At 44.6% G+C, this 25190-nt stretch overlaps 3 protein-coding genes across 7 annotated transcripts in view; 2 read left to right on the top strand and 1 right to left on the bottom strand.

Annotated features, from left to right (window-relative positions):
* The window catches only part of NMT2 (N-myristoyltransferase 2), a 35800-nt gene extending 32005 nt beyond the window's left edge, over positions 1–3795 (top strand). For all 4 annotated transcript variants that reach the window (XM_028749958.2, XM_028749959.2, XM_028749960.2 and 1 more), the window contains exons 10-12: positions 1502–1669; positions 2132–2269; positions 3062–3795. In XM_028749958.2, the coding sequence (XP_028605791.1) occupies positions 1502–1669; positions 2132–2269; positions 3062–3082 (327 nt within the window). In that variant the 3' untranslated portion in view covers positions 3083–3795. The remainder of the gene's footprint in view (positions 1–1501; positions 1670–2131; positions 2270–3061) is intronic.
* An 818-nt stretch (positions 3796–4613) lies between these two features.
* On the bottom strand, positions 4614–8715 carry RPP38 (ribonuclease P/MRP subunit p38). 2 transcript variants are annotated; one of them, XM_028749963.2, is made up of 2 exons: positions 8558–8715; positions 4614–6651 (listed from the first exon to the last, which is right to left on the bottom strand). In XM_028749963.2, exon 2 carries the CDS (start codon positions 6615–6617, stop codon positions 5772–5774), a length of 846 nt encoding a protein of 281 aa, XP_028605796.2. In that variant the 5' UTR covers positions 6618–6651; positions 8558–8715; the 3' UTR covers positions 4614–5771. The 2 variants fall into 2 exon arrangements, with proteins under 2 accessions (XP_028605796.2, XP_028605795.2); XM_028749962.2 differs by lacking the exon at positions 8558–8715 and adding an exon at positions 8404–8508.
* A 4936-nt stretch (positions 8716–13651) lies between these two features.
* On the top strand, positions 13652–20976 carry ACBD7 (acyl-CoA binding domain containing 7). Its single transcript, XM_028751489.2, has 4 exons — positions 13652–13859; positions 20436–20553; positions 20641–20703; positions 20807–20976. Exons 1-4 carry the CDS (start codon positions 13848–13850, stop codon positions 20878–20880), a joined length of 267 nt encoding a protein of 88 aa, XP_028607322.1. The 5' UTR covers positions 13652–13847; the 3' UTR covers positions 20881–20976.
* Positions 20977–25190: the final 4214 nt, after the last annotated feature.

Raw genomic sequence — 25190 nt, forward strand, 5'->3', positions numbered from 1 at the left:
GATATCAGAAGCATCCACTTTTGCTTTTAAACTAAACAGTTTCTTTTTACACCTGAACTTGATTAAACTATGGATTGTTCAGAGAAGCCTGTATCAAACCGTAATTCCCCAAGTGTAGATGTAATTGAGAGACACTAAAGCAGGGGCTTCTGATTTCTCACCAAGGCAGGAGGAGTGTGCAATCCCAATATTTGCTGCTGCTTGTGCATGTAAAACTTTAAACTATGGTTTAGCATTATGTCCTAGCTGGGCAATAGTAACTTCTCTCCTTTGAAGTAAAACTGGATAATCCTGTACTAAAACTTGGGTGATTTCAGATTGGCCTCCATTGGCCTGATAATAATCACGATTACTTCTACCACTTGGAATTGGCAGCTCTTCTTCTTTTGTTTAAATAAGGATAAATATGCACAATGTATCTGGGATCTGCAACAAAATGTTGCAGTGTAGAATGGTCATGTTGAGGATTCCAGGTATTTCATTCTACGGAGTTACATGTCCACTAAGCATATTTACTTCTCACTGGACTGTTTGCAGGGGTGCCTGCTTGGGTTTTTCATACGTATGCAAAACTTGGGGTTCCCCCAAGCATGTGGATACCTCCTTCTTGTGTGTTGAGGTGCCAATTTGACTGACACTCATACAATGGAGATTACTCTTTTGCAATATATGATACAACTCAGCATGGATTGACGCTGCTGTTAAAACGGATGGCTGTGCTATGCAGGCTGCTGCTCTGCCTTTTTAAATGGCTGGCTGTGCACTGCAACACTAGAACGAAATGAGAGCCAACGTGATCACTGACTGGGGAGACCCTGGTTCAAATCCCCACTCAGTCATGAAGCTCACTGGGTGGTCATGAGGTTTAAAATGGGGTGGCCATACCGTGTGTGCTACCTTAAGCTCCTTGGAAAAAGATGAGACATAAATGTAATAAAGGGGACAGTCTGCACATTCAGCATCTTTGTTCTATCTGCATGAACCTTTGGCCCTCCAAATCCCATCATTCCAAGCCAGCATAGCCAGTGGTCAGGGATGATGGGAGTTGTAGTCCAACAACATCTGGAAAGCCACAGGTTAGCCAACCCTTGGCCTAAAGCAGTGTTTCCCAAACTTGAGTTTCCAGCTGTTTCTAGACTACAACTCCCATCATCCCTAGCTAGCAGGACCAGTTGTCAGGGATGATGGGAACTGTAGTCCAAAAAACAGCTGGCAGCCCAAGTTCGGGAAACACTGGCCTAAAGTAATGGCATTATAGATCGTGATCAGTGTGAGATTGTTTTGAAACAAGTTTAACAGGGCTAAAATAAGCCAGAGCTGCTGGCCGTATTTATTTGGCTGGCTGTAAACTCTCAGCACATCAAATACCTCTTGGCTGCAGTAGTTTTTCTTGACCTGTAGTTCTGCCAGCCAGCTTGAGTTGCTTACGTCTCCAGTGTGCTGTAGAGTCTTTTCACTTTGATTTCTCAGTAGTGTCTTTTTCTTCCCCTTCCTTTCCTAGAGTTCAAATGGTGTTTTAACCGACTTTCTGAGTTTCTACACGTTACCTTCGACGGTCATGCACCACCCTGTTCACAAAAGCCTCAAAGCAGCCTACTCCTTCTACAATGTTCATACGGAAACCCCTCTCTTGGATCTCATGAACGATGCACTCATTATAGCAAAGCTGGTAAGTAGCCCTGGCATCGTCGGGTCACTTGGGCTGCTTATATAGAAAACAAGGTTGCCTCTCCCAAGTCTTCCGTGGCCAGGAGAGCTGGGAGAACACAACTCCTGGTGTGACACACCTCTTGGCCCTGGAGAGAACAGGGCAGCCTCTGCTTATGGGCTTGAGCTCCCAGGAGGCCTTTGGGTTGTATGGAACAGCTCTCAGACAGAATCTGAGAATTGTAGAGTTGGGACTACCAATGATCATCTAGTCCAACCCCCTGCAATGGCAGAATCTCGGCTAAAGCATCCATGGCAGATGGCCACCCAAGACTCTGCTTTAAGACCTCCAAGGGAGGAGAGTCCACCACCTTCCGAGGGACAGGGGATTAGCAATACACCCACATATTGCAAGTCTTTCATAGGTAACCTTGATGCAAATGCCACTAGAAAAAAATCATTATTTTTTTTCTCATATTGCCAGAAAGGATTTGATGTGTTCAATGCACTAGACTTGATGGAAAACAAAACATTCCTTGAAAAACTGAAGTTTGGTATCGGAGACGGCAACTTGCAGTATTACTTGTATAACTGGAGGTGTCCTGGCATGGACTCTGAAAAGGTAACACATTTCACAGAGGCTCAGTTGTCTATAGTGATTTGAATTACCCAGATGCCCTGTGACTTTGCTTTTTTGTAACTTGTGGCAGGGGAGGCTAACCTGTGGCTCACCAGATGTCACTAGACTACATGTAAAATCATCCCTAACCATTGGCCATGCTGGCTGGGGCTGATGGGAGTTAAGAGTCCAGCAACATCTGGAGGGCCAGAAATTAGCAACAAGTGTGTCTGACAAAGCCCGTTCTAGCGCTAAGTCATAAAACAGGTGGGGAACTGGATCCGTCACTCCCCATGGACTGCCTCCCTGTTACTCACCTGATGTCAGGTGATTGACACCTGCGTTCAAAGAGGATCACTTTAACCACTGATCAGATGGGGTGCATTTACAGCTACCTCCTTTAAGGGCCAGCTCCCAGTGCCAATCACCTGATGCCTTTAAAGGGGCATACTCCATCAGTACAAATCAGTTTGTATTGAAACCCAAGGGAGAACTCCCTAGTGCAGCCAGTCCCCATGGGTCTCCCTGCCAGTGCCGATCAGCTGATTGGTGCTGACAGGGATTTCCGCTTGCAAAGGAACCAATAGGAGCTCCCGGTGGTTTCTTTGTAGCCACATCCATACCTGCCCGACAGGTGGGGTGGGGCAGGCAATAATGGTTTCTGAAGAACTGTCTCCTGGGCCAACTTGGCACCTGTGCTGGGCCTAATGAAGCCAATGGGCTGGAGATTTCCTTACCAATGTTTTTATTTTGTTACCCTTACCTGCACTAACAAACCCGCTGTTGTCTTTCTAGGTCGGTCTTGTATTACAATAATGAGGAAGGACACTTGTATTTATAGTTCTCGGAAGTAATCATCTGGGCTGATGGAAGCTCTTGGATCGGTACCGTTCAAGAGGAGAGAAGCACAAAGGCTGGTGAACTTAAAAATAATCCTTTGAACCTTGGGGCCACGCGGAGGGGATGTGAGGAGACCCATGCCTGACCAATCCTTCACACCTTCAGCTCAGCTCGGACCAGAGAGAGGAAAAGCTCATGAACCTTTTACTGTTTTGTCGATGAAACGAAATAAAAGCACATTTCTTTTAATTTCCAACGCTTAGCTCGCATCTTGATGGAAAAGGGTTCTCTCTTTTTCCCCCCTTCCCTTCCCCTGCGTAAAAGACTGTTTTTTGTACAACCAACTCGATTGCAGTGGTGGAATAGAGTACAAATTCTTTACTGTTAATGTGACTGAACTGCTGCATTTCTATTTATTAAGTGGTGGTAGTGTACATTTATCAATGTAACAAAATGAAGGAGCCGATTTTGAGTGTTTCTGCTTATTTTCCATCACGTGGATGTCATCGTCGGAAGGAGGAAATCCTTGGGGAGTATTATGACTGTCTGTTAGGAAACATGGAAAACCTTGGATGTATTTTGTAACTGTGGAGTGGTACGGGAAATGCCCTGGTCTTGGACTAGTGCATTTGTTTCTCCATAAGCAATGCTGCCAAATCAATAAAATAAAAAAAAATTACAGATTTGTACTTCGATCTTCAGTAGATCACTGACTTGACTTCAAGAGTATTGCACTGTTTAGTGCGGGTGTTTATATGTTGCCTGAATTATATATTACTCTATTAATCTTGCAGCTATGAAGAAGGAAAACCTTTCGGGGTTTCTTTCGGTGGCAGAGTTATGAGAAGCCTGTACATAAAAAACTTAAGAATTTTAGTACTGTTATCAAGATGTTACGACTGAATGTGTTCAAGGCTTTTGCAAAATTGCACATATTCCTTTTGTCTACTTGTTTTTTTTAAAAAAGGGGGGGTGGAATGTCCATTTTAAACAAAAAGTATGTTTGTGTAAATAAGTAAAATTTGCTTATAGTAGCAGTAGTATATCCTGGATTTTGGAACAAAGGATTTCTCTGTCCCTTGTGCTTATTATAAGCAAATGTTCAGAACCCTGCGAGTACCTTTTTTGGTTGTTACCAGCCTTAACTAATATGCCATAATGTGTCTCTTTCTATTTCCCACCCACCCAGCCTTGTTCTTTAATTCTAATAATGGCAACCAGCCTAAAAAAAAAAGCAAAGGCCATGCATAGACATTGCTTGCTTGAAACGAAGGTATTTCCCAAGCTAGACTCCCCCCAGATTGATTTCTCAGTGAGTTGGTATAGGCTGAACGGCTCTTGTAAATGAGTCCACGCTTCTCTAAGCTTTCAATTTAATGCACCATGATTCAATTAAAGGTGAAGATGTTCAGTAGTGATCTGGATAAGTTTACATGACTGGTTAAACAAGTGGGGGGGGGGGACGGGACATTAAAATAGCACTGAATAGCTGAAATTAGTGTGGAAGTAGGAGTGAGGAAAGCCTCAGAACTACGCAAGACTTCGTAAGATTAATAACCCTTCGTTTTTCTCCTTCACTAGACAACTAAGAACAATCTTCCCAATTATTATCCAATAAATTGCTGGAGCCAAGCAGGTCCAGTCAGTGCTTGGATGAGTGACCACTAGGGAACCACCTAGGTTTCCATGGCAGAGGAAAGGCAGAATAGAAATGTCATAAAATTACAACAAATTAAATATTTGTGCTGGAAAGGTAAGAAAGCAAAGCACAGTTGGTGTAGACATGTGGTGATTTCGCCTTTCCATAACCCTTTAAGCACAAACTACTGCAAGCACAAAGTTTTGCACCTGACTAAATAGGTAATAATTTAACTACACATCCTATATCCAGTTCTTGCTGCTGCTGCTGCCGCCTCCTTACTGCCCCTACAACTTGCCTGTTTTCAGTATTAATATATTAATAGCAGCTGATTGAAACAAGTTTCCTCTGAGCAGCCATTTTAAGTTGCACCCCCGTTTTAGCTGTTTAGGGGCATTTTTAGTTTTTAGATTCAATAGCATGCTGTTAAACTGAACGTGGCAAGGCTGTAACCTCTGTTTAGGAAATCTGCATTGTGGGATCTGCAAGATCAGTTGTGACCTGCATCCCAAAATCCAAATCTGAAGTGCTTTTCTTCTTGCAGATATTTGGGCTGATTGACATGCTAAAGAAAATACTCCTCTCTTAAAGGCCAAATGCACCTGGGGTCAGTTCTGCATGCATTATTTGACCAAATGCAAGTGTCCAAAGGATAACATTGTGCTATCAAATTTGCAGATGTTTTGTGATTCCGGCATCTTAAAGAGATTACTAGTGATTGAATCTATCAGCACAGATGGATGTTTGAATAAACGTTATCACTTCCATACTCTTTTGTTTTGAATTACATTTAATCCAGAAAAAGGCTTTGTTCCAAGCACTTTTAGATTTTCTGAAATGACATGTGTCCAGTACCAAGCTATTAGCTTGAATATCTTGCCACAAATATGAATTTTGTAATGTTGGTATATATTCTTAACTGCAAGCCTAGTTAATGCTACATAGCTTTTACTGGCTACACACACACACACACACACACACACACACAGGCAAATAAGAAATGTGGGAACAAGCCAATATAATTGATTACTTTGAAATGCGCTTTTTAGTTTTGGGAAGCTTCCTTCGCTTGTTTGGATTGGGTACTATTTTTTTAACCTTGAGTGCTTGCAGGGCTGTAGCAGGAGAGGCACGCCTGCTGCAATCTGCTCTTTTCCGCTTGTGGTTGGGAGAGCGCTCTTCCGGGTCTGACTCTGTGCCCTCACCCGCCTGCAAGTTCGCCAGATGAGCATCTTCAGTGGCCAGCAAACGTTCTGTTCCGTGCTGAATCCAGGGCACATCCAAATCTGGTATTCGCGGGATAATGGTTTTGGCTACCTCTGCAAAAGCATCTGTGTCCTTTTTAAATCCCAGGGCTAGGACGGACGTTAACCCGAGGAGCGGTGCGAGGCGTTCACTGAGACGTGGGACCTGGCCGGCTGGAGTGGCCCGGCTTGCGCAGAGCAGAATAAGGTGAGACGTTAGCATAGCAGGTTTGGCAGACTTGCACACAAGCACCAGAAGCAACTCATTTTTTTCCAGCGCTCTTGTTACTTCATTGATCCCGATAGCGAGTTGGTTCCTGATTTGCAAGTTTGTCCACCCATGTGCTTTAGCATCTCCAGAACAATTCTCGTCTTGAAGTCTGCTGGTCTGGCCATCGCATTGTTCTTTCTCCTGCTTCTTCCCAGAAGAGGGTTTCTTCCTTCTCCGAGTCTCTACCTTTTCTAACCCAGTCTGTTTCATAACATCTCCTAAGGCTTCCAATATGTAGTGCATGTCTGCTCCATCCACAGGGCTCCACTGCAGAGTATACGGGTTGCTCAAAGATGTCTTTACAGTCATTTGCTTCGATTTACGGGCTGACGATCCCTTTGCTGCCTGAAGGGACATCTTTGATGCTCTTGGTATGGTTTGCCAACCTGAGCTGCGAATGAAAAAGCAGCAAAAAATTATGCAAACTAAACCAGAGATATACACAACATCTATAGGCATGCATCCCCCATCCCAACGCATTCTTGCTTCTTTAATATATATTTTTCTAACATGTTTGGCACTGCTAGGTTCTTAACTTCTAGCCTTTAAAATGCAAATTAAACTGGTAATTTGCACAAAGCATGGTTGCTTATATCCAACGCTACACGCTTAGCCATACAAAAAGGGGAGTCTGCAAAAATTTGCAACCAGGATCTAAAAGTTGTAAGCGACAAATGTGTTTCCATTTGATGCTGAAATATTTTGGAATTATATTTTGGAAATAATAGATGATATACTAGAACAATGAAAAGTCTAGGAGGAAAAGCTAGTATTGTTTAGAAGGACATTTAAATCCTAAATTTTAAAAAGAGTGTTCCTAGAGAAATCTCAGAAATGTGTCTTTCCACTGGGCTCTCTGATCTGTGAATTCAGTTCGATTTCTGCATTTCATGAGATCTCTGCATATAGGCTACAATCTGCCAGGAGGGGGTTCCCTGGACTAGCCCCATTCAAATGAATGAAAACAACAAAACACTACCCTGGACTCTGCCAACAATGTGCACTATCTAGTCAAGTTCAATATTTAAGCTTCCCTTGTCTCTCTCAAGAAGACATGTCACAACCCGTCTGTATATCTGACTCCTGTCTCAATGCATCAGTGCAACATCTCTCGATGTTAAACCATGTCTGTTCTATCATCAACTTTACTTATTTAAACCCTGCTTTTTTCTCCCCAGAAGCAGGACTTACAGCAGCTGACAAAAATTAAAACAAACATAGGTAAAACAGGAGGCTAAAAACATATAAAGGATAATAGATAAAAAGTAACGAGAATACCTAAACAGTAGATTTAGGAAGGCTGCTTGTTTGCTCAACATCTGTCGCTTGCACTTGAGATAGAGGCTGCAAGGCAAACTGGTTGCACCTAAATAGGGGACTGCACTAGTTCAAGGAGTGGACAGAAGAGGGGTCAGCAAACTTTTTCAGCAGCCGGCCGGTTCACTGTCCCTCAGACCTTGTGGGAGGCCGGACTATATTTTGGGGGGGGGGGTGAGAATGAACGATTCCTATGCCCCACAAATAACCCAGAGATGCATTTTAAATAAAAGCACACATTCCACTCATGTAAAAACACCAGGCAGGCCCCACAAATAACCCAGAGATACATTTTTAATAAAAGGACACATGTAAAAACATGCTGATTCCCGGACCGTCCGCGGGCCGGATTTAGAAGGCGATTGGGCCGGATCCGGCCCCCGGGCCTTAGTTTGCCTACCCACGGATTAGTATCTACTGGGAGATCGCTGGGTAATTTGCAATAGCTTATCAAGAATTTCTGACTCCCAATTTTTCAGCAGCAGAAACATAATGGCTTTCCCCACAGAAAATATGTTGCTGAACTGCAGAAAGCTAACCAGGAGTGGACTTTTTTATGTAAAAAGATCTTCGTTCGGGTTTGGAACGGAAAACAGAAGTCTAGACTCAGAATACGGTGCCGCGCACCCTGCTCTTTATTCCTGGCCCTGATAGGTAGATCTACCCACAGTGAAATCATGAGCATCCCTGCACTAAATCACTTCCGAGAATCTAAAATGCAAGGACTCCTTCGGGTTGCAGCTGAGATGAGCCTCTTTGAAAGCTTCCTTTGCGTAAAAGGAAAAAAAAGCACCTCTCTGCAAGTTAAACAAAAACGAAGCCCGACCTTCCCTGTTAAAGAGACGTGCTCAATCCCGGCCTGCTCTCTCTGCTCCGGCAGCTGGAAGCATTCGGAAACGTTGCTACCACCTCTGGCCGCTGCACGTGTAGACTTGGCCATAACCCGCCCCCGTCTCCATCCCCACGTGGCAACAACCCACCAGTACAGCAGACGGCAGGACTCCTTCCGACCCACGTGGGCGTCCGCTCTCAGGCTCCTCTCCGGCGGCCGAGCGCGCTGCGGCCCCGGCTTCCTTCCCGCGGCCTCCAAAACCTTCCTGAGTGCGCGGAGGGAAGCGGAAGAGCCCGGCTCGCCTGGCTCAGGACCGCCCTCCTTCCAGGCGGAGCTTGCGCCCGGAAAGCCAGGCACAAGGCGGGCGCGCAAGCCGCGGTTTGCCCCTGCGGCGGCCGCCAGAGGGCGCTGCGAGCACAGTCTTCGTGTAGGTTTCGTGCGAGCTGAAGCCCGACGGGAGCTTCGCTGTGCTCGACGGGGCTTTACTCCGAGGATAAGGTCACGCCTTTCTGCCGTACTAGTACCTGGCTGAGCGTTCCCACAACCCAAAACATAGGGGAAGGGGGCCCTGGGGCCCTCTAAGCCATAGGTAGGCAAACTAAGGCCCGGGGGCTGGATCCGGCCCAATCGCCTTCTAAATCCGGCCCGCGGACGGTCCGGGAATACGCATGTTTTTACATGAGTAGAATGTGTGCTTTTATTTAAAATGCATCTCTAGTCTAGGTTATTTGTGGGGCGTAGGAATTCGTTCATCCCCCCCAAAAAATAAAGTCCGGCCCCCCACAAGGTCTGAGGGACAGTGGACCGGCCCCCTGCGGAAAAAAACTTGCTGACCCCTGCTCTAAGCGTTGCTGAGAGTCCAGCTCCCATCAGCCCCGGCAAGCATCGTCAGTGACTATGGGTCTGGAGTCATAGAAGAATTGTAGAGTTGGGACCCTGAGGATCATCTAGTAGTCCAACCCCCCCTGCAGTGCAGGAATATGCAGCTGTCCCATACAGGGATTGAGCTGGCAACCATGGCATTATCAGCTCTAACCAAGTCCAGCGACATCTGGCCAGGCATGGAATGCCCACCAGTCCACAATATCAACCAAGAGACCTTCCCACCGTTTCCCTCCAGCTGCCAGAGGTTCCTGTGCTGCGCACGTGCACACACACACACACACACACAATATATAGAAAGCTGTCGGAGGAGAAAGCTGTATCTGTTGAACTACCCAGATCTGTGTGTGTGTGCGTGTGCGCGCGCGCACACACACACACACACACAGAGTGATCTGGGTAGATCAACAGGTACAGCTTTCTCATTCGGTAAGCAAATTGACAACACTGTAGTGGAATATCCGCTTGCTATTCTGGTGTTAGAAACAAAGGACAGGAGTCCCACTAAAGCAGAGAAGTAACAGTTCTAAGAGGGCCACCACATCCTTATTCCAGGGGTTGTCAACCTGGTCCCTACCGCCCACTAGTGGGTGTTTCAGGATTCTAGGGCGGTAGAGGGTTCTACGGCACAAGCTTTTTAAGCTGAATCCTCCTCCCATTGAGCACTGGTGGGTGGTAACGAAATTTTACCATCAAGAAAGATGCATTAGTGGGCAGAAGGTATAAAAAGGTTGACTACCCCTGTGGCTTATTCAAAAACAGGAGATGGGTCTTATAACACTTTGAAGCATGGACAGCTGCCCCCATCCAGTAAAACAATAGAAATAACTAACTGACCAATGACATTGGTTCTGCCCTCTCTAACAAAAGTCCTGCCCCCGCCAAAAAAACCTGGCTACATCCATGCTTTAAAGGCTGACAGCTTTATGGTGGCATATAAGCCCTATTTCATCTGCCAAATGACCGAATGAATAAAGTTGAATGAACTTTATTGTTTAAAGCCAATGGCATTATAAATACACCAAAAAGTCACTTTGAGATAGTCTGAACAGACGCAGACGCGCACACACGCACACACCAAAAACAAAAACAAAACTGCTGCTCCCCCACATAAACCACATATTACCCTCCTATAATAAACTTTAAAATAAATTAAACATTGCTAACTTAATGATTAAATGTGTGGCAATACCAAGTGGGGGTGGGTAAGAGAGCTCCTCTTCAAATCTGTACAATCTGTTAGCACAATGACACCCATTTAGCAGGCATAGGCAAACTCGGCCCTCCAGATGTTTTGGGACTACAACTCCCATCATCCCTGACCACTGGTCCTGTTAGCTAGGGATGATGGGAGTTGTAGTACCAAAACATCTGGAGAGCCGAGTTTGCCTATGCCTGCCCATTTAGGATCAATGATGTAATGCAAGTGTGCATGACGCATCAGCCCTAATGCGCAGGAACGAACTAGCACTGCATGAAATAAACACTAGGTGGCACTAAATGAGCGATACGTACAATGGGATGCACATTGCGACCATTCTCGCTTCAGTGCATTCCAGGGGCACTGCGGAAATTCAGTGTACTGTATTCCTGTGCAAAACCTTTGTTGGCTGACAGACAACACGGAAATAAACTGTAACATAATATTCAGAAGGAAGCAATACATTCCAGTGACCAAAGTCTTTTCTTTCAGTTTGCTTTGTTCCCATTTTAAACTGCAAATGCAAGAGGCCTGCTTTAAATTGCATTTGGGGGAGGGGAGGTTTGACACAGAGAAAGGCAAGGATTAGTGTCGGACTGCTGCAACAAGTTTGTTTATTTTAAAAAAGCTTTGACGTAAGCTGAAGTTTGAGACATTAAGCGGAGAGATCCCTTGCACATTGGAGGAGGACGGCTTCCTTGGAGTTGGGAGGTCACAGGGAAACAAATGAGGTAATTTGCATCAGGTGATGATGACATGCCTCTCTCCTCTCTCTCTGGTGTACAGAGCAAAGTTAAATTGCAACTTGAAATGCAGCAGGGGGAAGCAACCTGGCTGTGTTTTAAACTGCCAGTATGCATACAGCCTAAATTTCCAATAAGCCTTTGAACCCCTCCCTCAAAATACTGACAAGTTTCTGTTGGCAGCCAATGAGTCGCTGACTAACAATTCCATTCTGTTTTCTTGCCTCTCCTTGCTGTTAGATTTTGCCCACATCAACACCATACATATAAAGCACTATTTATTATTATTATTATTATTATTATTATTATTATTATTATTATTATTATTAATAATGCTTTATTGGTTTAACAAAACAGAAAACCAAATCAAACAATATATAGCAATTAACAAAAAAAATCCAAAATTAACACTCCTTACGTACCCAAAAGAAAGACACAGAATTAATTTCATCCTTTACTAATTCTAATGTGACTTCCGCCCCCCATGGTTCCCAAGTTCCCTGGTTCCCAAGTTCCCTTTCACTACACACTTAATTTTATCTCTCCTAAATTCTCTATCATTTTTGTTCTGTAACAATCTCCTGTTTTCAAGCAGAAACTCAATCCAAGCTTGCCAATGAATTGGTAATATTACAATGTTCTTTTAAGTAATCTCTATAAATATTACACTCTCTGTTGAATATTTGATCTGTATGGTCTCGGAATCTTGCTGTTAATCTTGCTAGTTCAGCATATTCTAACATTTTACTTTGCCAATCTAACTTTGTGGGCGCAGAGTCCCCCTTCCATATTTTAGCAATAACAAGCCTAGCTGCTACTAGCACATATATAAATATTTTCCTTAATCTTTTTGGGATTTCATTATTAATTATGTCTAATAGGAAGGCTTAAGGCTTCTTTGGGAAGATGCATTTAAACATTTTTAAAATTTCATTGTACATTGTTTCCCAGAAATCCTTGATTTTCTTACAGTTCCTTACCACATGTGAATCATGGTGCCTTCCACCTCCCCGCATCTCCAACAGATGTTTGATCTAGTTTTATACATTTATACCATCTGTAGAGCATCTTCATGCAGTTCTCCTTCAAGTCATAGCGTGCTGTGAACTTGAGGTCCTCCCTCCACAGCCTCTCCCATGATTCCATCTGGATGTTGTAGCCAAAGTCTCCAGCCCACTGCACCATAACACATTTCACTTCCTCCTCCTTGACCTCCCAGTAAAGAAGGAGCTTATACATATTAGAGAGTGTTTTCTTATTTGCGTTTTATTAAGCCTTTTTCTAATTTTGAAGGTTCCATAGAGAGTCCTTTCTGTTTATCCTTTTGAAATGTTTCATTTATCTGAAAAGCACTATCAACCACTTTTAAAAGTCATGACTTGTTATTATTACTATTTAGTAAATCTGTATACAGTGGTACCTCAGGTTAAGTACTTAATTCGTACCGGAGGTCTGTTCTTAACCTTAAACTGTTCTTAACCTGAAGCACCGCTTTAGCTAATGGGGCCTCCTGCTGCTGCCACGCCACCGGAGCCCAATTTCTGTTCTTATCCTGAAGCAAAGTTCTTAACCTGAAGCACTATTTCTGGGTTAGCTGTAACCTGAAGCATATGTAACCTGAGGTACCACTGTACTACCCTTCATCCATAGAGCTCAGGACAGTTTTCCTAAAGTATCCTGGGATTTGAAAGTTTGCAAAGGGTGCTGAGAGTTGTTAGGAAACCATTATTCCCCTCACAGTGCTAGAATACATAGAGCTGTTTAGCAATCAATTCTTTTTCTTACCAGAGAACTCTGGGAATTGCAGCTCTGTGAGGGAAATAGGGAACTCCTAACAACTCTCAGCAGTCGTAATAGTGTTTTTATTTATATCCTGGTTTTTAAACCAACAGATACGCAACACAGCTTACAAGGCTTATAAACATATGCAATAAATCGAACCATAGACTAAAACGTACAGTATGACAGACGGCGAAACAATAAATCAGCAATAAACAAAAGGCAGCTGAAAAATAAGTCAACCTAATTGGAAGACAATAATAACATGGGGAAATAAAAAAATTCTTAAGCAACCACCTTGAGGCTATAAAAAAGGGGATCCAGTGGCTTTCTGCGGGGAGAGTATTCTGCAGGCATGCTACTGAGGAGAGCTGCAGTCTAACAACATCCGGAGGAGAGCAGATCCCCAAACCCCATCGTCAGAAGCGATGGTACACTGCAACATTTTGTTGCATGTCGGACTTGAAGCTCAGCCCATTGCGAGCGGGTCTGCGCCTAACAGCGTTCGGCGCTCTCGCGCGCTGCTCACCACTGCCCCCTAGCGGCTCGACGGGGCTGCTGCCGCAAAGCCCAGCCGCCAATCACCAAAGCGCGCTGCCTCTCCGCAGCCGGTCTGGTTTCCAAGGCGGCGAGGCAGCAGCAGTAGCATCACCTACTTGGCTCACTTTTCGGGAGCTCGCGCCTCTGGTGCGACGTCACAGTGCCTTCTTGTCCAATGGGGACGCTTGGGCCGATGGCATTATAAATAAGGGCTGCGAGAGGGAGCTGCGGCTTCATTCCGGACGGGGGCGGGGCTTTGCGGAGAGCGCAGGAGCCGTCGCAGGTTGTGCACCATGACTCTGGAGGTAAGGGAACCTCGAGGGAAGGAGCGGGGCGCGGGGGGGGGGGGGGAGCCGGCCGGCCGGCGGGCGCCTGAAGCAGCGGCGTGAGCGCAGCTTCTGGAGGGACCTGGACTGCGCCGAGAGTGGAACTTGGGGAGGAGTAGCGGGGGAGGGCTGCAGCAGTATCCGGCGAGTGACCTCCTGTGCTGTGCAGGATAGGCTGCTGGGTTCGGTTCGATCCAATCCAGCGAAGCTATTCTTAGGCAAATCCTATGCCTGCACCGTGCAATCCTATACCTGGAAGGATTGAGCCTCATTGAACTCAATAGAACTTATTTTTGAACAGACATGTATAGAATTGCTGTGTAATACACTCTTTATAAAGTGTGACTTGAGTTTCCCTATTTGATTATTTCCTAGACCTTTTGGTTGGAAGGGAATTCCCCCCTCCCAGCTGTTTGGCTCAGGGGTCAGCACTGCAGTGATCAACTAGCCCCCCCCCCCCCAAGTCACCATAACATTGCACCTCATGTTGAAGTAGGTAGGTGCAGAATTGAGGAGGTAGAACTTTAAAACCTGGACAATTATAGCCGTGCATTTGCAGCTCCTCCAGCTAGTACAGTGGTACCTCAGGTTACAAACGCTTCAGGTTACAGACGCTTCAAGTTACAGACTCCACTAACTCAGAAATAGTACCTCGGGGTTAAGAACTTTGCTTCAGAATGAGAACAGAAATTGCGTGGTGGCAGCGGGAAGCCCCATTAGCTAAAGTGGTACATCGGGTTAAGAACAGTTTTAGGTTAATAACAGATCTCCAGAATGAATTAAGTTCTTAACCCGAGGTACCACTGTACTGATTCATGAAGTATAATGTGATGAAACGAGTCCCTCCACCCGCACCCAACCACACAAATGGGAGTTGCAATCCATTTAGTGTTGAAACCATAAACTTGGGCAAGTTCCCATTCACAGTTGCAGAAGATCTGTGGAATTGCTTGGGGACAAGGCAGGGACCTACCTGCCTGATGGACTGGTTTGGGGTTTCAGCTTTAGAGAATTATATGGGAGCAGTGGAGAGTCTTGTCTTTCAGGATTTGGGACACTTTGAAGACTGCTTGCCTTTAGGTGCTGCATGTTCATTTTTTGTGTATGTGCTAGCTAGTCTCCACTCCGAGTTAATTGTGACTGCACAAACACTTACGGCTTCCTCCATCGGAGCATTTATGGCTGGGGACCAGCAAAGTTTGAGGACTGCAACACTCCACTTGCATGCTAGGATCGGAAGCCGCTGCCTCTTCTCTTTCTGATGTGCAGACCTCAGCTCTTTCCTACTTATTCTGCTGGGCCAGCACTAGCATCATGCAGAGAAGGGCTAGGATGAGCTAAAGTGATGCAGCTGGTGAAGGCAGATTCAGCAGCATCATAATCCCTCCCCCAGAAGTACTCAAACTCTGCACACAGCAGCTCTGCTTAACTGCCTGGATTTTGGCTGAATCTTTCGCAAGGGGGATTTGAGGACTACAGATGATTGTTGTGTAACATGCAGTCTTTGTGACTCTCTGCACACATGCAAGCCACAGCCACCCGCTCCAGTTTAAATGAATGGCCGGTAGCTTGTTTCTTATAATGCCATCTAGGTGTAGAAATGTAATAAAGCAACGGAACAATGTAGAATTAAAAACTGTATACAAAAGTGATTAGCATCCAGTTAGAATACAATAGTTTTTCCACATCAGTAAATAGATTTTAAGATTTTGTTGTTTCTCTAATAATATTTGTATGCCACCTTTGTGGTTAATGGGGTCCCCCCCCCCAATAAATGTCTTTTCCCCAAAGTGCATGGCCATGTAGGGGCTTTCTTCTCGGTTTTGGCATTCCAGAAAGGATGCTGCAGCATGGAGACAGTCGGTCGCAACCTATTTAATACATTTATTTAGGCAATTCTACGTTGTGCAATCAAGTATGCCTTCTGGGTGAGCTGTAATACACAGTTTGCAAAAGAGCTCACAAGGTGATTACAGAATATTTAGGGATAACTAATGAGATTACATATTCGTGAAGGTTTTTTTATGTTTCAGTGCCCCTGTAACAATAGAGATATTCTTTCTCCTATTCAGAGCAAGTGCATAAGTGACTTTACGCAAACCAATCCTGAATATAGTTTATCAGATAATTTCAAAGCACCCCCACTAAGAAGTATTAGATTTTATGTTCTTAACTAGAGGGGGGATTCCTTCTTTCTACAAAGCCATTGCCACCCTGGTTGGTATCCTTTAAAAAGCACATGCTGAAAAGGACGTCAGGGTTACATTGCACAAGAGCCCCCCCCCCAATGCTATGCCCCTGGCAGACCACGTTTGAGTTGACAGTGCAGTCCTATGAGTAGTGCAGTCCCAGTAATCAATGGGGTCATCCTAAATATAGAGGAGGGAGAAAGGTTGTTTTCTGCTGCTCCAGAGAAGCGGACACGGAGCAATGGATCCAAACTACAAGAAAGAAGATTCCACCTAAACATTAGGAAGAACTTCCTGACAGTAAGAGCTGTTCGACAGTGGAATTTGCTGCCAAGGAGTGTGGTGGAGTCTCCTTCTTTGGAGGTCTTTAAGCAGAGGCTTGACAACCATATGTCAGGAGTGCTCTGATGGTGTTTCCTGCTTGGTAGGGGGTTGGACTCGATGGCCCTTGTGGTCTCTTCCAACTCTATGATTCTATGATTCTAAGTATACAGTATAGCATTGCAGCCAGAGGGTACTTTTAAAAGCATTGATTTAGGCCAGTGGTTCTAAAACTTTTCCCCTCTAGGCCACACTTTCAGAATAATAATAAAAAATTGATAAGAAAAGAAACTGGAAAAGAAATACATTGGAAAACAAAAAGAAGCACTCCTAGCAGTGCTTGATTTTGAAAATAGACCCATATTCTTCAAATAAGAAAAATATATTTTGATACTATATCATCTTATACTATACTACACTGAAATTTTAAAATGTTTCTTTAATTGTCCTTTAATCTTCCCACCACACTTGCCATCTGCTCCTGTAACACCAGTATGGGACCCCATGCCCTGTTAAGGCCACTGATTTAGGCTGTGTATAAATCACTGGGTTTAAAGTGCATTCTCTAGCCCCTGGAAAAATCACTGGAACTAATTTATGCCTCACAGGCCTACAACATGAAGCACTCTTTAAAAACTACAGTTCCAATGATTCTTTAGGGAGGGGAAATGTCTTGTAAATGTATGATGTGCATGCTGGGGGTGGACAGGCAATTGCTGCTCAAAGTATATAAAAAAACAACTACTGGACTAACTTAAGCACTTGGGTATAAGTGTGTTTCTTTGGCTCCTTGCTATTGCTTGAAAAACAGCTCCTGGTGATAAAGTTTGTAATAATCCCATTGGCTATTCATATTCTCTGGAACTGGATAAAGGTAAAGGGACCCCTGACCATTAGGTCCAGTCGTGACCGACTCTGGGGTTGTGGCGCTCTTCTCGCTTTACTGGCCGAGAGAGCCAGTGTACAGCTTCCGGGTCATGTGACCAGCATGACTAAGCCACTTCTGGCGAACCAGAGCAGTGCACGGAAACGCCGTTTACCTTCCCGCCGGAGCGGTCCCTATTTATCCACTTGCACTTTGAGGTGCTTTCGAACTGCTAGGTTGGCAGGAGCAGGGACCGAGCAACGGGAGCTCACCCCGTCGCGGGGATTCAAACCGCCGACCTTCTGATCAGCAAGTCCTAGGCTCTGTGGTTTAACCCACAGCACCACCTGCATCCCTCTGGAACTGGATAGTTTGCCATAATTTTATGGCAAGCTTTTTATGGCTTGGTGTAGTTAAATCTACTATTCTAATATTAATAGAAGCATGTGGGAAGAAAGAATAGTGAGAATTAATCAACAGAAGGGTGGGAAACCAACTCTGAATTTGTAACGGTATTTGTATCAGTGGGTCTAAAATAGGATAGCATGAATGAATGAATGGATACTATGGTTACACATAGTGGACACAGTAATGAATGGGTGCCCTGTTATAACTGCTCTGTAATGGAACACAGTAGCTCATTGTTTAATTTCAGTGATGTTCTATAGTTGTTTCATCTAATGAATGTTTGTGGGGAGAGAGGTTATGGGAATTTAAGAGTTTACGACTGAATCTTTGTGAGCCAAGGATGAGTTGATTAAGAGTCCGGATTTTAGTGCTGGCCGTCTGCCTATTTGGAAAGCTTCATACTGAATTATTTGTTTCTTTGCAGTATTTTACTTTCTGATAGGAGAGAGAGGTTCCTTATGACACCTTTGTTAAAATAGTCACAATACTTAACCTGACCTTTATTTCTCATAACAGACATTAGAGCGTTTGCGAAGAAAGAGCCCGATTGATTCGCCACAAACTGGCATTCAGTTCTGGCAGGATCATTGTGTCATGATCTTTGCGCAAAATACGCATCCTACTGCTCATGCATATAACTGCAGGTCTGCCTGGAGATTTCACAGTGCTAATCAAATAAATAACTTAGCAATGTAGCCATCGGGGCATAGGTAATGCATGCCAGTTGTTGGCGAAGAAGGGTCAATACAAGAGCTGTACTACGTATAGTGGAGCAGTATCTCCTTTCCTGCATCACTGTAATGCGTCCCTTGTGACTTAGAATCATAGCAAAGGCAGATGAGAGAATTATTGACACTGACTCAAGGTTACCCTGAAGTAGCAGAATAAAAAGATGCTGGGCATGTCTTGCTTTTTGTAAAATTAGCTCTGCTCTAAAGGGGAAAGGAGATTGCTAAACCATGTGGACTCTAGACTAGCATCTTTATTTTTAAGGGGGTTTTGTGTAGGGAAAGTAGCCAATGTGTTATATAAATGCATATTTAAAACTAGTCAGGTTCTTCATTTAGAATTCTTGAAACATGATCTGTGATTCTTAGAGACTGACAAAGAGAACAGAAAAATAGCTTTTCCAGTCCCATACGTTTCTCTTTTTAAAAACATCATTGTCTGTTCTAGGACCTAATTCACAAAAACTTATACTCACTCTATCCTTGAGTTACTGGATTCACTTATCCAGAGCTTCCTGCTCTTGGGAGCTGTCATTAGTGCAAATATCAAAGCCACACACTTGGTCTTGAGAGGATTAGGGTAGAAGAAGCTGTTTGCAGCCAAAAACCATTCTCTCCCCCCACCCATGGGAAGGAAACCTTTTTCTATAAAAAATAATATTGAACTTGGGACAACTGTCTTTTTTCAGCTCAAAGACAGAAGAACTTGGGTTGTTGATTGCTCACAATATGTGGTTCCATCACTAGTGTGGTTATATGACAATGCAAGCTAACTGAGCATGCCCATTAGGGAGAAACACGGGAGCAGAACTTGAATCCTTGACAGCAGTACAGTATCTGTGTTTCACATGTAATGTAGTTCTGACCTCGGTGAAGTCAAAAATCAGTAGAGCTGACAGAATATTGAACAGATGGCAGCCATGAAGCCCAAAATGAGGCCTTTTGGCAAGCTCATGGATAGGCAAACTAAGGCCTGGGGGCCGGATCCGGCCCAATCGCCTTCTATAACTGGCCCATGGACGGTCTGGGAATCGGCGTATTTTTACATGAGTAGAATGTGTCCTTTCATTTAAAATGCGTTTCTGGGTTATTTGTGGGGCATAGGAATTCACTCATTTCCCCCCCCCAAAAAAAATATAGTCTGGCCCCCCACAAGGTGTGAGGGACAGTGGACCAGCCCCCTGCTGGAAAAGTTTGCTGACCCCTGGGCAAGCTGCTAGCTCCCCCTAGCCCGCCTGACAGAAATCTTAGGATAAAATGAGCATAAACCTGTTTTGTGGTGGAACACTGTGGTACTGATACGGAAATTATAAAATCCCATGCTTTTTAGTCAAAAATAAACTTGGGTAGGTAATTCCTGTCTATAAACATGCTTTAAAATCAGTGAGCCAAATTAGCCCCTTGCTGATCATTAAAGTGTTACAGAGAAATAAACTGCATTAAGGCTGCCATTTTATACCTGCCTTCCTGGGAGCAGGTCCATTGGGACTTTTGAACCAACGTGCATAGGACTGAGAAGTAAGTGGTTTTAAATATTGGTCCCATCGCAGACGAGCATATTCTGGCCTGGTAGTATAATGTGACATTCTTGTAGCCATGTCAGACTGATTAAACTGGCTTACTTCAAATGAAACCTTATACCCAAGAATAGAAAAATACCAAGGCAAACAAAAAACAACCCAGCTTGCTGAAAGAGCTGATATTGAACAGAGTTGGAAAGATGCCCAGTGTCTGCCGTATCTGCACTGCAGCTTACACAGAGAAAGAGAGTGAGATTCAAGCGATGCTACAACTTGACTGCTTGCATGGGAAGCTTCTTAGCATAACTCGCTGGTAGAGCATTTGTCTTGTGTTTCAGAAGGTCCCAAGTTGAATCTCTGGCATGACAAGTGGGGCTCAGAGAGACTCCTCCCTGAAGCATCAAACTCATTGGAAGCAATATATGGCTGTTTAAAGTGAAATAATTATGGGATTATTATTATTATTATTATTATTATTATTATTATTATTATTATTATTATTATTTTATTTTGCCTCTCTTCAGGCCGACTTCAACACTGTGGCAGAAAAAGTAAAAAAACTAAAGACCAAACCAACTGATGATGAACTAAAAGAACTGTATGGACTCTACAAGCAGTCGACCGTGGGAAATATTAATATTGGTAACTTTGTACATACCTACACGTTTATATATTCATTTCAAAGATACTTTGCGTGGTTTCTATTGAAACTTAGTTGTCTTTTGGCAGAGTGTCCTGGGATGCTGGATTTGAAAGGCAAAGCAAAATGGGAAGCATGGAACCAGAAGAAAGGTGATGGATTTATTACAGCTCTTTATTATTCTGATTCAAAATAATGTCATGGAAAAATAACAAATAAGGCATAGTAATAAAGCTGATTTCCCCCCCTTTACAGGTATGTCAAAAGAAGATGCCATGAAGGCTTACATTTCTAAAGCAAATGAGATGATACAGAAATATGGACTGTAGATTTTCTTTGGACAGTTAGTTCAAAGGCAAGGGCACTACTCATTTTCAGAATGATGTGAACATCATTATTTGCAATAAACTTTTTTCTTCTTTGGACACGGCTTCTTTGGATCCTCTTTAAGCTAGTGTAATATTCATGGTTTTGGCCACTTAAATATTCACAGCAATCTTCTCATTACCCATGTCAATATAAAAGTTTGCACTCACGCGGTAGAAAAATAATAATTCAACAAATAATTCAAAACTACCTCTGGTTAGTTTTACTTACAGGAAATACTGGTAGCACTTCTGTTCCAACTAGTGACACCAGAGATGGGGAACCTGTAGTGCAACTCCCATCAGCCCTGCCAGTGCTGGCTGTGATAGGAGCTGTCTTGCACTGATGGACTGTTTCAGATGGCATAAGGTTTTGAAATCATGTATTTACACCTACACACCCATTGCAAAAGAAACACAAAACCACACACAAACTTCTCAAATGTGATAAGTTGCTTCTGGTTGCATGCAATTTCCTTGCCCGAAAATAAATTTACCTATTAATTATCCGAAACACTTTCTTCTTTAAAAGAATGAAATATTACAATTAACAGGCAAAAATTAATAAAAAAGACTGATTGCAATCAAAACGTATTTGCAACTTATGACACAGTCCTTAAAATGTGAAGTACCGTATTTTTCGCACCATAGGACACACTTTTTCCCCTCCCAAAATGAAGGGGAAATGTGTGTGCGTCCTATGGTGTGAATGCAGGCTTTCGCTGAAGCCTGGAGAGTGAGGGGTCAGTGCGCACCGACCCCTCACGCTCTCCAGGCTTTGCACACCTCTCCGCAAGCAGCGGGAGCCCAGCGCTGGGCTCCCGCTGCTTGCGGAGAGTTGCCAGCATGCCGAAGCCTGCGCACGCTGAGCTCAGCGCGCGCAGGCTTCGCGGACCTCTCCGCAAGTAGCGGGAGCACTCCCGCTGCTTGCGGAGACTTGCCTGCATGTTGAAGCCTGCGCGCGCTGAGCTCAGCGCGTCCAGGCTTCGCGGACCTCTCCGCAAGCAGCAGGAGCGCTCCCACGGCTTGCAGAGAGCTGCCTGTTTGGGGGCTGGGGTCGGGGGAAGCTCGAGCTTCCCCCGCCCCAGCCCCGCGCCTGGGGGGGAAATAATTTCCCCCCCTTTATTCCCCCCCCAAAAAACTGGGTGCGCCCTATGGTCCGGTGCGCCCTATGGTGCGAAAAATATGGTAATCATCTCTGCTTGTGCAGATTTCATCACACCAGATTATCAACCACCATTACATCTTGAGATTTAGAAGGATATATTTGAGTTTTGGGGGAAGCATGTAGAGTCATACCCAGACAGGCCTCCATTGGCCTCATGTACATGACTGAACAATGTCTAATTAGAACAAGGATCAGTTAAGGCCAAATGCCTTTATGCTACCTCATTTCACTGCAGCTTTAGAGTCTTAAATTTTTGGACAAACATTTATTTTGCTGAGGAGGTTGCCTACTAATGATTCTGAACAGGTAGCGGTGGGAGGGAACTAGAACGCTCTTTGAGTGTTCTGGGTGGGGTAAATCATTGAAGAAGGCTGCTGCTGACGGTGATATTTATCTGCCGCCCATCTGGCTGGGTTATCCCAGCCCAGTGCCTTGGAACTTCTCGCCATGTAGGAAGTGGGACGTGCTGAACTACTTCAGTGGACTAGCCAGTTCTTGAAATCTCAGTGTTTTTTCCATGAGCTGTAACTGTTTGGGATAAAATGGAAATGGTTAGCCTGGTCCTCTGCCAGAGGAACAAAAAAATATCCAAAGGAACGACTGACATAATTCCAGATAAATTGCAAGAGGTTCAAGTTTATGTAAGCCCTTCAGAAACAACATAGCAATACAAATATGCAACAAATTGCAGTGAGCTGTTCCCATCCTTCCAAGCTTGCTTCTGAACTAAACTGCTATAACACCCTGCTTATTTCTTTGGCCATAGTGAACACTATTCTGCAGTTCAGGAATCTCTTTAACGGAACGTGTTCTTACATCTACTGAACAAAGGATTCAATTGTCTCAACACTTGCTTTCCTCTCCAAGTTTAGTTTACAAGTTTGGAAAGAAATTGGATGTGACTTGCACAACAAATTCAATAGAGCCATTCAGGGACCTACTCTATATTCATGATAATGTGCCCATTTGATGCCTGGTTGGTCTTTTTCCTTGAAAAGGGACTGGAAACTCCAGTTGCCAGTACAACACAATAGCTGTGGGAATTGCTTTACTCAGTAATTGGATGCTGCTTCATTGTTACAAAACCATTAAATGTTTCAAAATTAATAATTTTTGCTCTTTGCACAGGACAGAAAATTGCAGTTCACTGTTTTGTAAGAAGCTGAGAATTTTCCCATGTAAAAGGTCTTCAAGTGAATGGACTTGCTGTTTATGGATTGTAAAAGGGAGAAGAACACTAAAATATATTTCTGCTTTCTAATATGTTTCTCCTGGCCTACCTAATGATATCTACCTAAATTTCTGCAGTGAATTGTACTTCTAATCTGAGAAACATTTACCCACCTGCTATCGAACTGTCCATTTTGTCTCACCATGAGCAATATGAGGAGCTTCACTGCCACTTGAAAGCAGACAAATAAACTATTAAATAACACTGGGCTTTCAGGGCAGATGAATCTTTTCCTTTCTTAAAAACAAACAAACCAATTGATGCTTTCATTTAAAATAAAATTCACTGAGTCTTTCAGAAGAGCCGCTTCTATTTCAGATCTTCAATTTAGGTATTAGTAAAGGTAAAGGGACCCCTGACCATTAGGTCCAGTCGTGGCCGACTCTGGGATTGCGGCGCTCTTCTCGCTTTATTGGCTGAGGGAGCCAATGTGGGTCATGCTTCCGGGTCATGTGGCCAGCATGACTAAGCTGCTTCTGGCAAACCAGAGTAGCACACGGGAACACCGTTTACCTTCCCGCCAGAGTGGTACCTATTTATCTACTTGCACTTTGACGTGCTTTTGAACTGCTAGGTTGGCAGGAGCAGGGACCGAGCAATGGGAGCTCATCCCATCACGGGGATTTGAACCGCTGACCTTCTGATCGGCAAGTCCTAGGCTCTGTGGTTTAACCCACAGCGCCACCCGCGTCCCAATTTAGGTATTACCTGGTGTAATAATAGCAGTATTGATAATCTACATTAGCAGTTACATTCCCAGGCTGGGCAAAAATCCTCATTGGCCACGGCCATGATGCCATCACCTTAAAGGCTGCAGTGAACATCAGTACCTGCAAAGAAAACTCTGGTAAATATACCATTGCTACTGCTTGGGAGAGAAGCTCATTAGTAGCGAGGTTGCATTGGTGAGTCCTTTTTTTGATGGGCAGCAAGGCTGTGCAGCAGCAACTGGTCACACTGCTAGGGCCATTTGTGACTCAAGTTTTTCTGAATGTTTAAAGGCTCCCTTAAATATGGTTAAAGACTTCACCCCCCCCCCCCAAATGAGGCTATTGGGAGTGTGATGTCATAGCAGGAGTACTGATAGCAGGAGATGGAATCAGCAGGTAGGTCTCTCCTAGCTCAATACATCAATATTGCAACCCAACTACAAAAGTAACATACCGTATTTTTCGCACCATAGGACGCACTTTTTCCCTCCTAAAAAGCAAGGGAAAATGTGTGTGCGTCCTATGGAGCGAATGCAGGGGGGAGGCAGGCAGGAAAAGCCCCCAAGAGCCACACACAAGCTCCGTGCGCTCTTGCGGGCTTTTCCACAGGAGGGAGAAGGGACTGACTGGCCGCATCAGTCCCTTCTCCCACCTCCCAGGAAAGCCAGGAGAAGCCGTGCAGCCCTTTTAAAGTGCGCGCGGCTTTTGCCGGTTTTGCGGGAGGTGGGGGAATTCCCCCACCTCCCAGAAAAGCCAGGAGAAGCCGTGCAGCCCTTTTAAAGTGTGCGCGGCTTCTGCTGGTTTTGCGGGAGGTGGGGGAATTCCCCCACCTCCCAGAAAAGCCAGGAGAAGCCGCGCAGCCCCTTTAAAGAGCTCACGGCTTCTGCGGGCTTTTGCGAGAGGTGAGGGAATCCCCCCACCTCCCAGGAAAGCCGGAAGAAGCCGTGCAGCCCTTTTAAAGTGCGCACGGCTTCTGCCGGTTTTGCGGGAGGTGGGGGAATTTCCCCACCTCCCAGAGAAGCCAGGAAAGCCCTGCGCAGCGTCTCCCAGCAAGGAGAGGCTGCACGGGGCTAAAGGGGAAGGCAAAACAGCGAGCGGGATCCATCCCGCTCGCTGCCTTGCCTTCTTCCATAGCTGCGCGCAACCCCTCCGCAAGGAGAGGCTG

This window comes from Podarcis muralis, chromosome 12 (assembly GCF_964188315.1).
Source record: "Podarcis muralis chromosome 12, rPodMur119.hap1.1, whole genome shotgun sequence".
Lineage (NCBI taxonomy): Eukaryota > Metazoa > Chordata > Lepidosauria > Squamata > Lacertidae > Podarcis > Podarcis muralis.

Coding starts and splice junctions, on each gene's coding strand:
- RPP38 (XM_028749963.2), bottom strand. CDS start 6,617: ATGTCCCTTCAGGCAGCAAAGGGATCGTCAGCCCGTAAATCGAAGCAA.
- ACBD7 (XM_028751489.2), top strand. Junction 20,554..20,640: donor CGTGGGAAATATTAATATTG/GTAACTTTGTAC, acceptor GTCTTTTGGCAG/AGTGTCCTGGGATGCTGGAT. Junction 20,704..20,806: donor AGCATGGAACCAGAAGAAAG/GTGATGGATTTA, acceptor CCCCCTTTACAG/GTATGTCAAAAGAAGATGCC.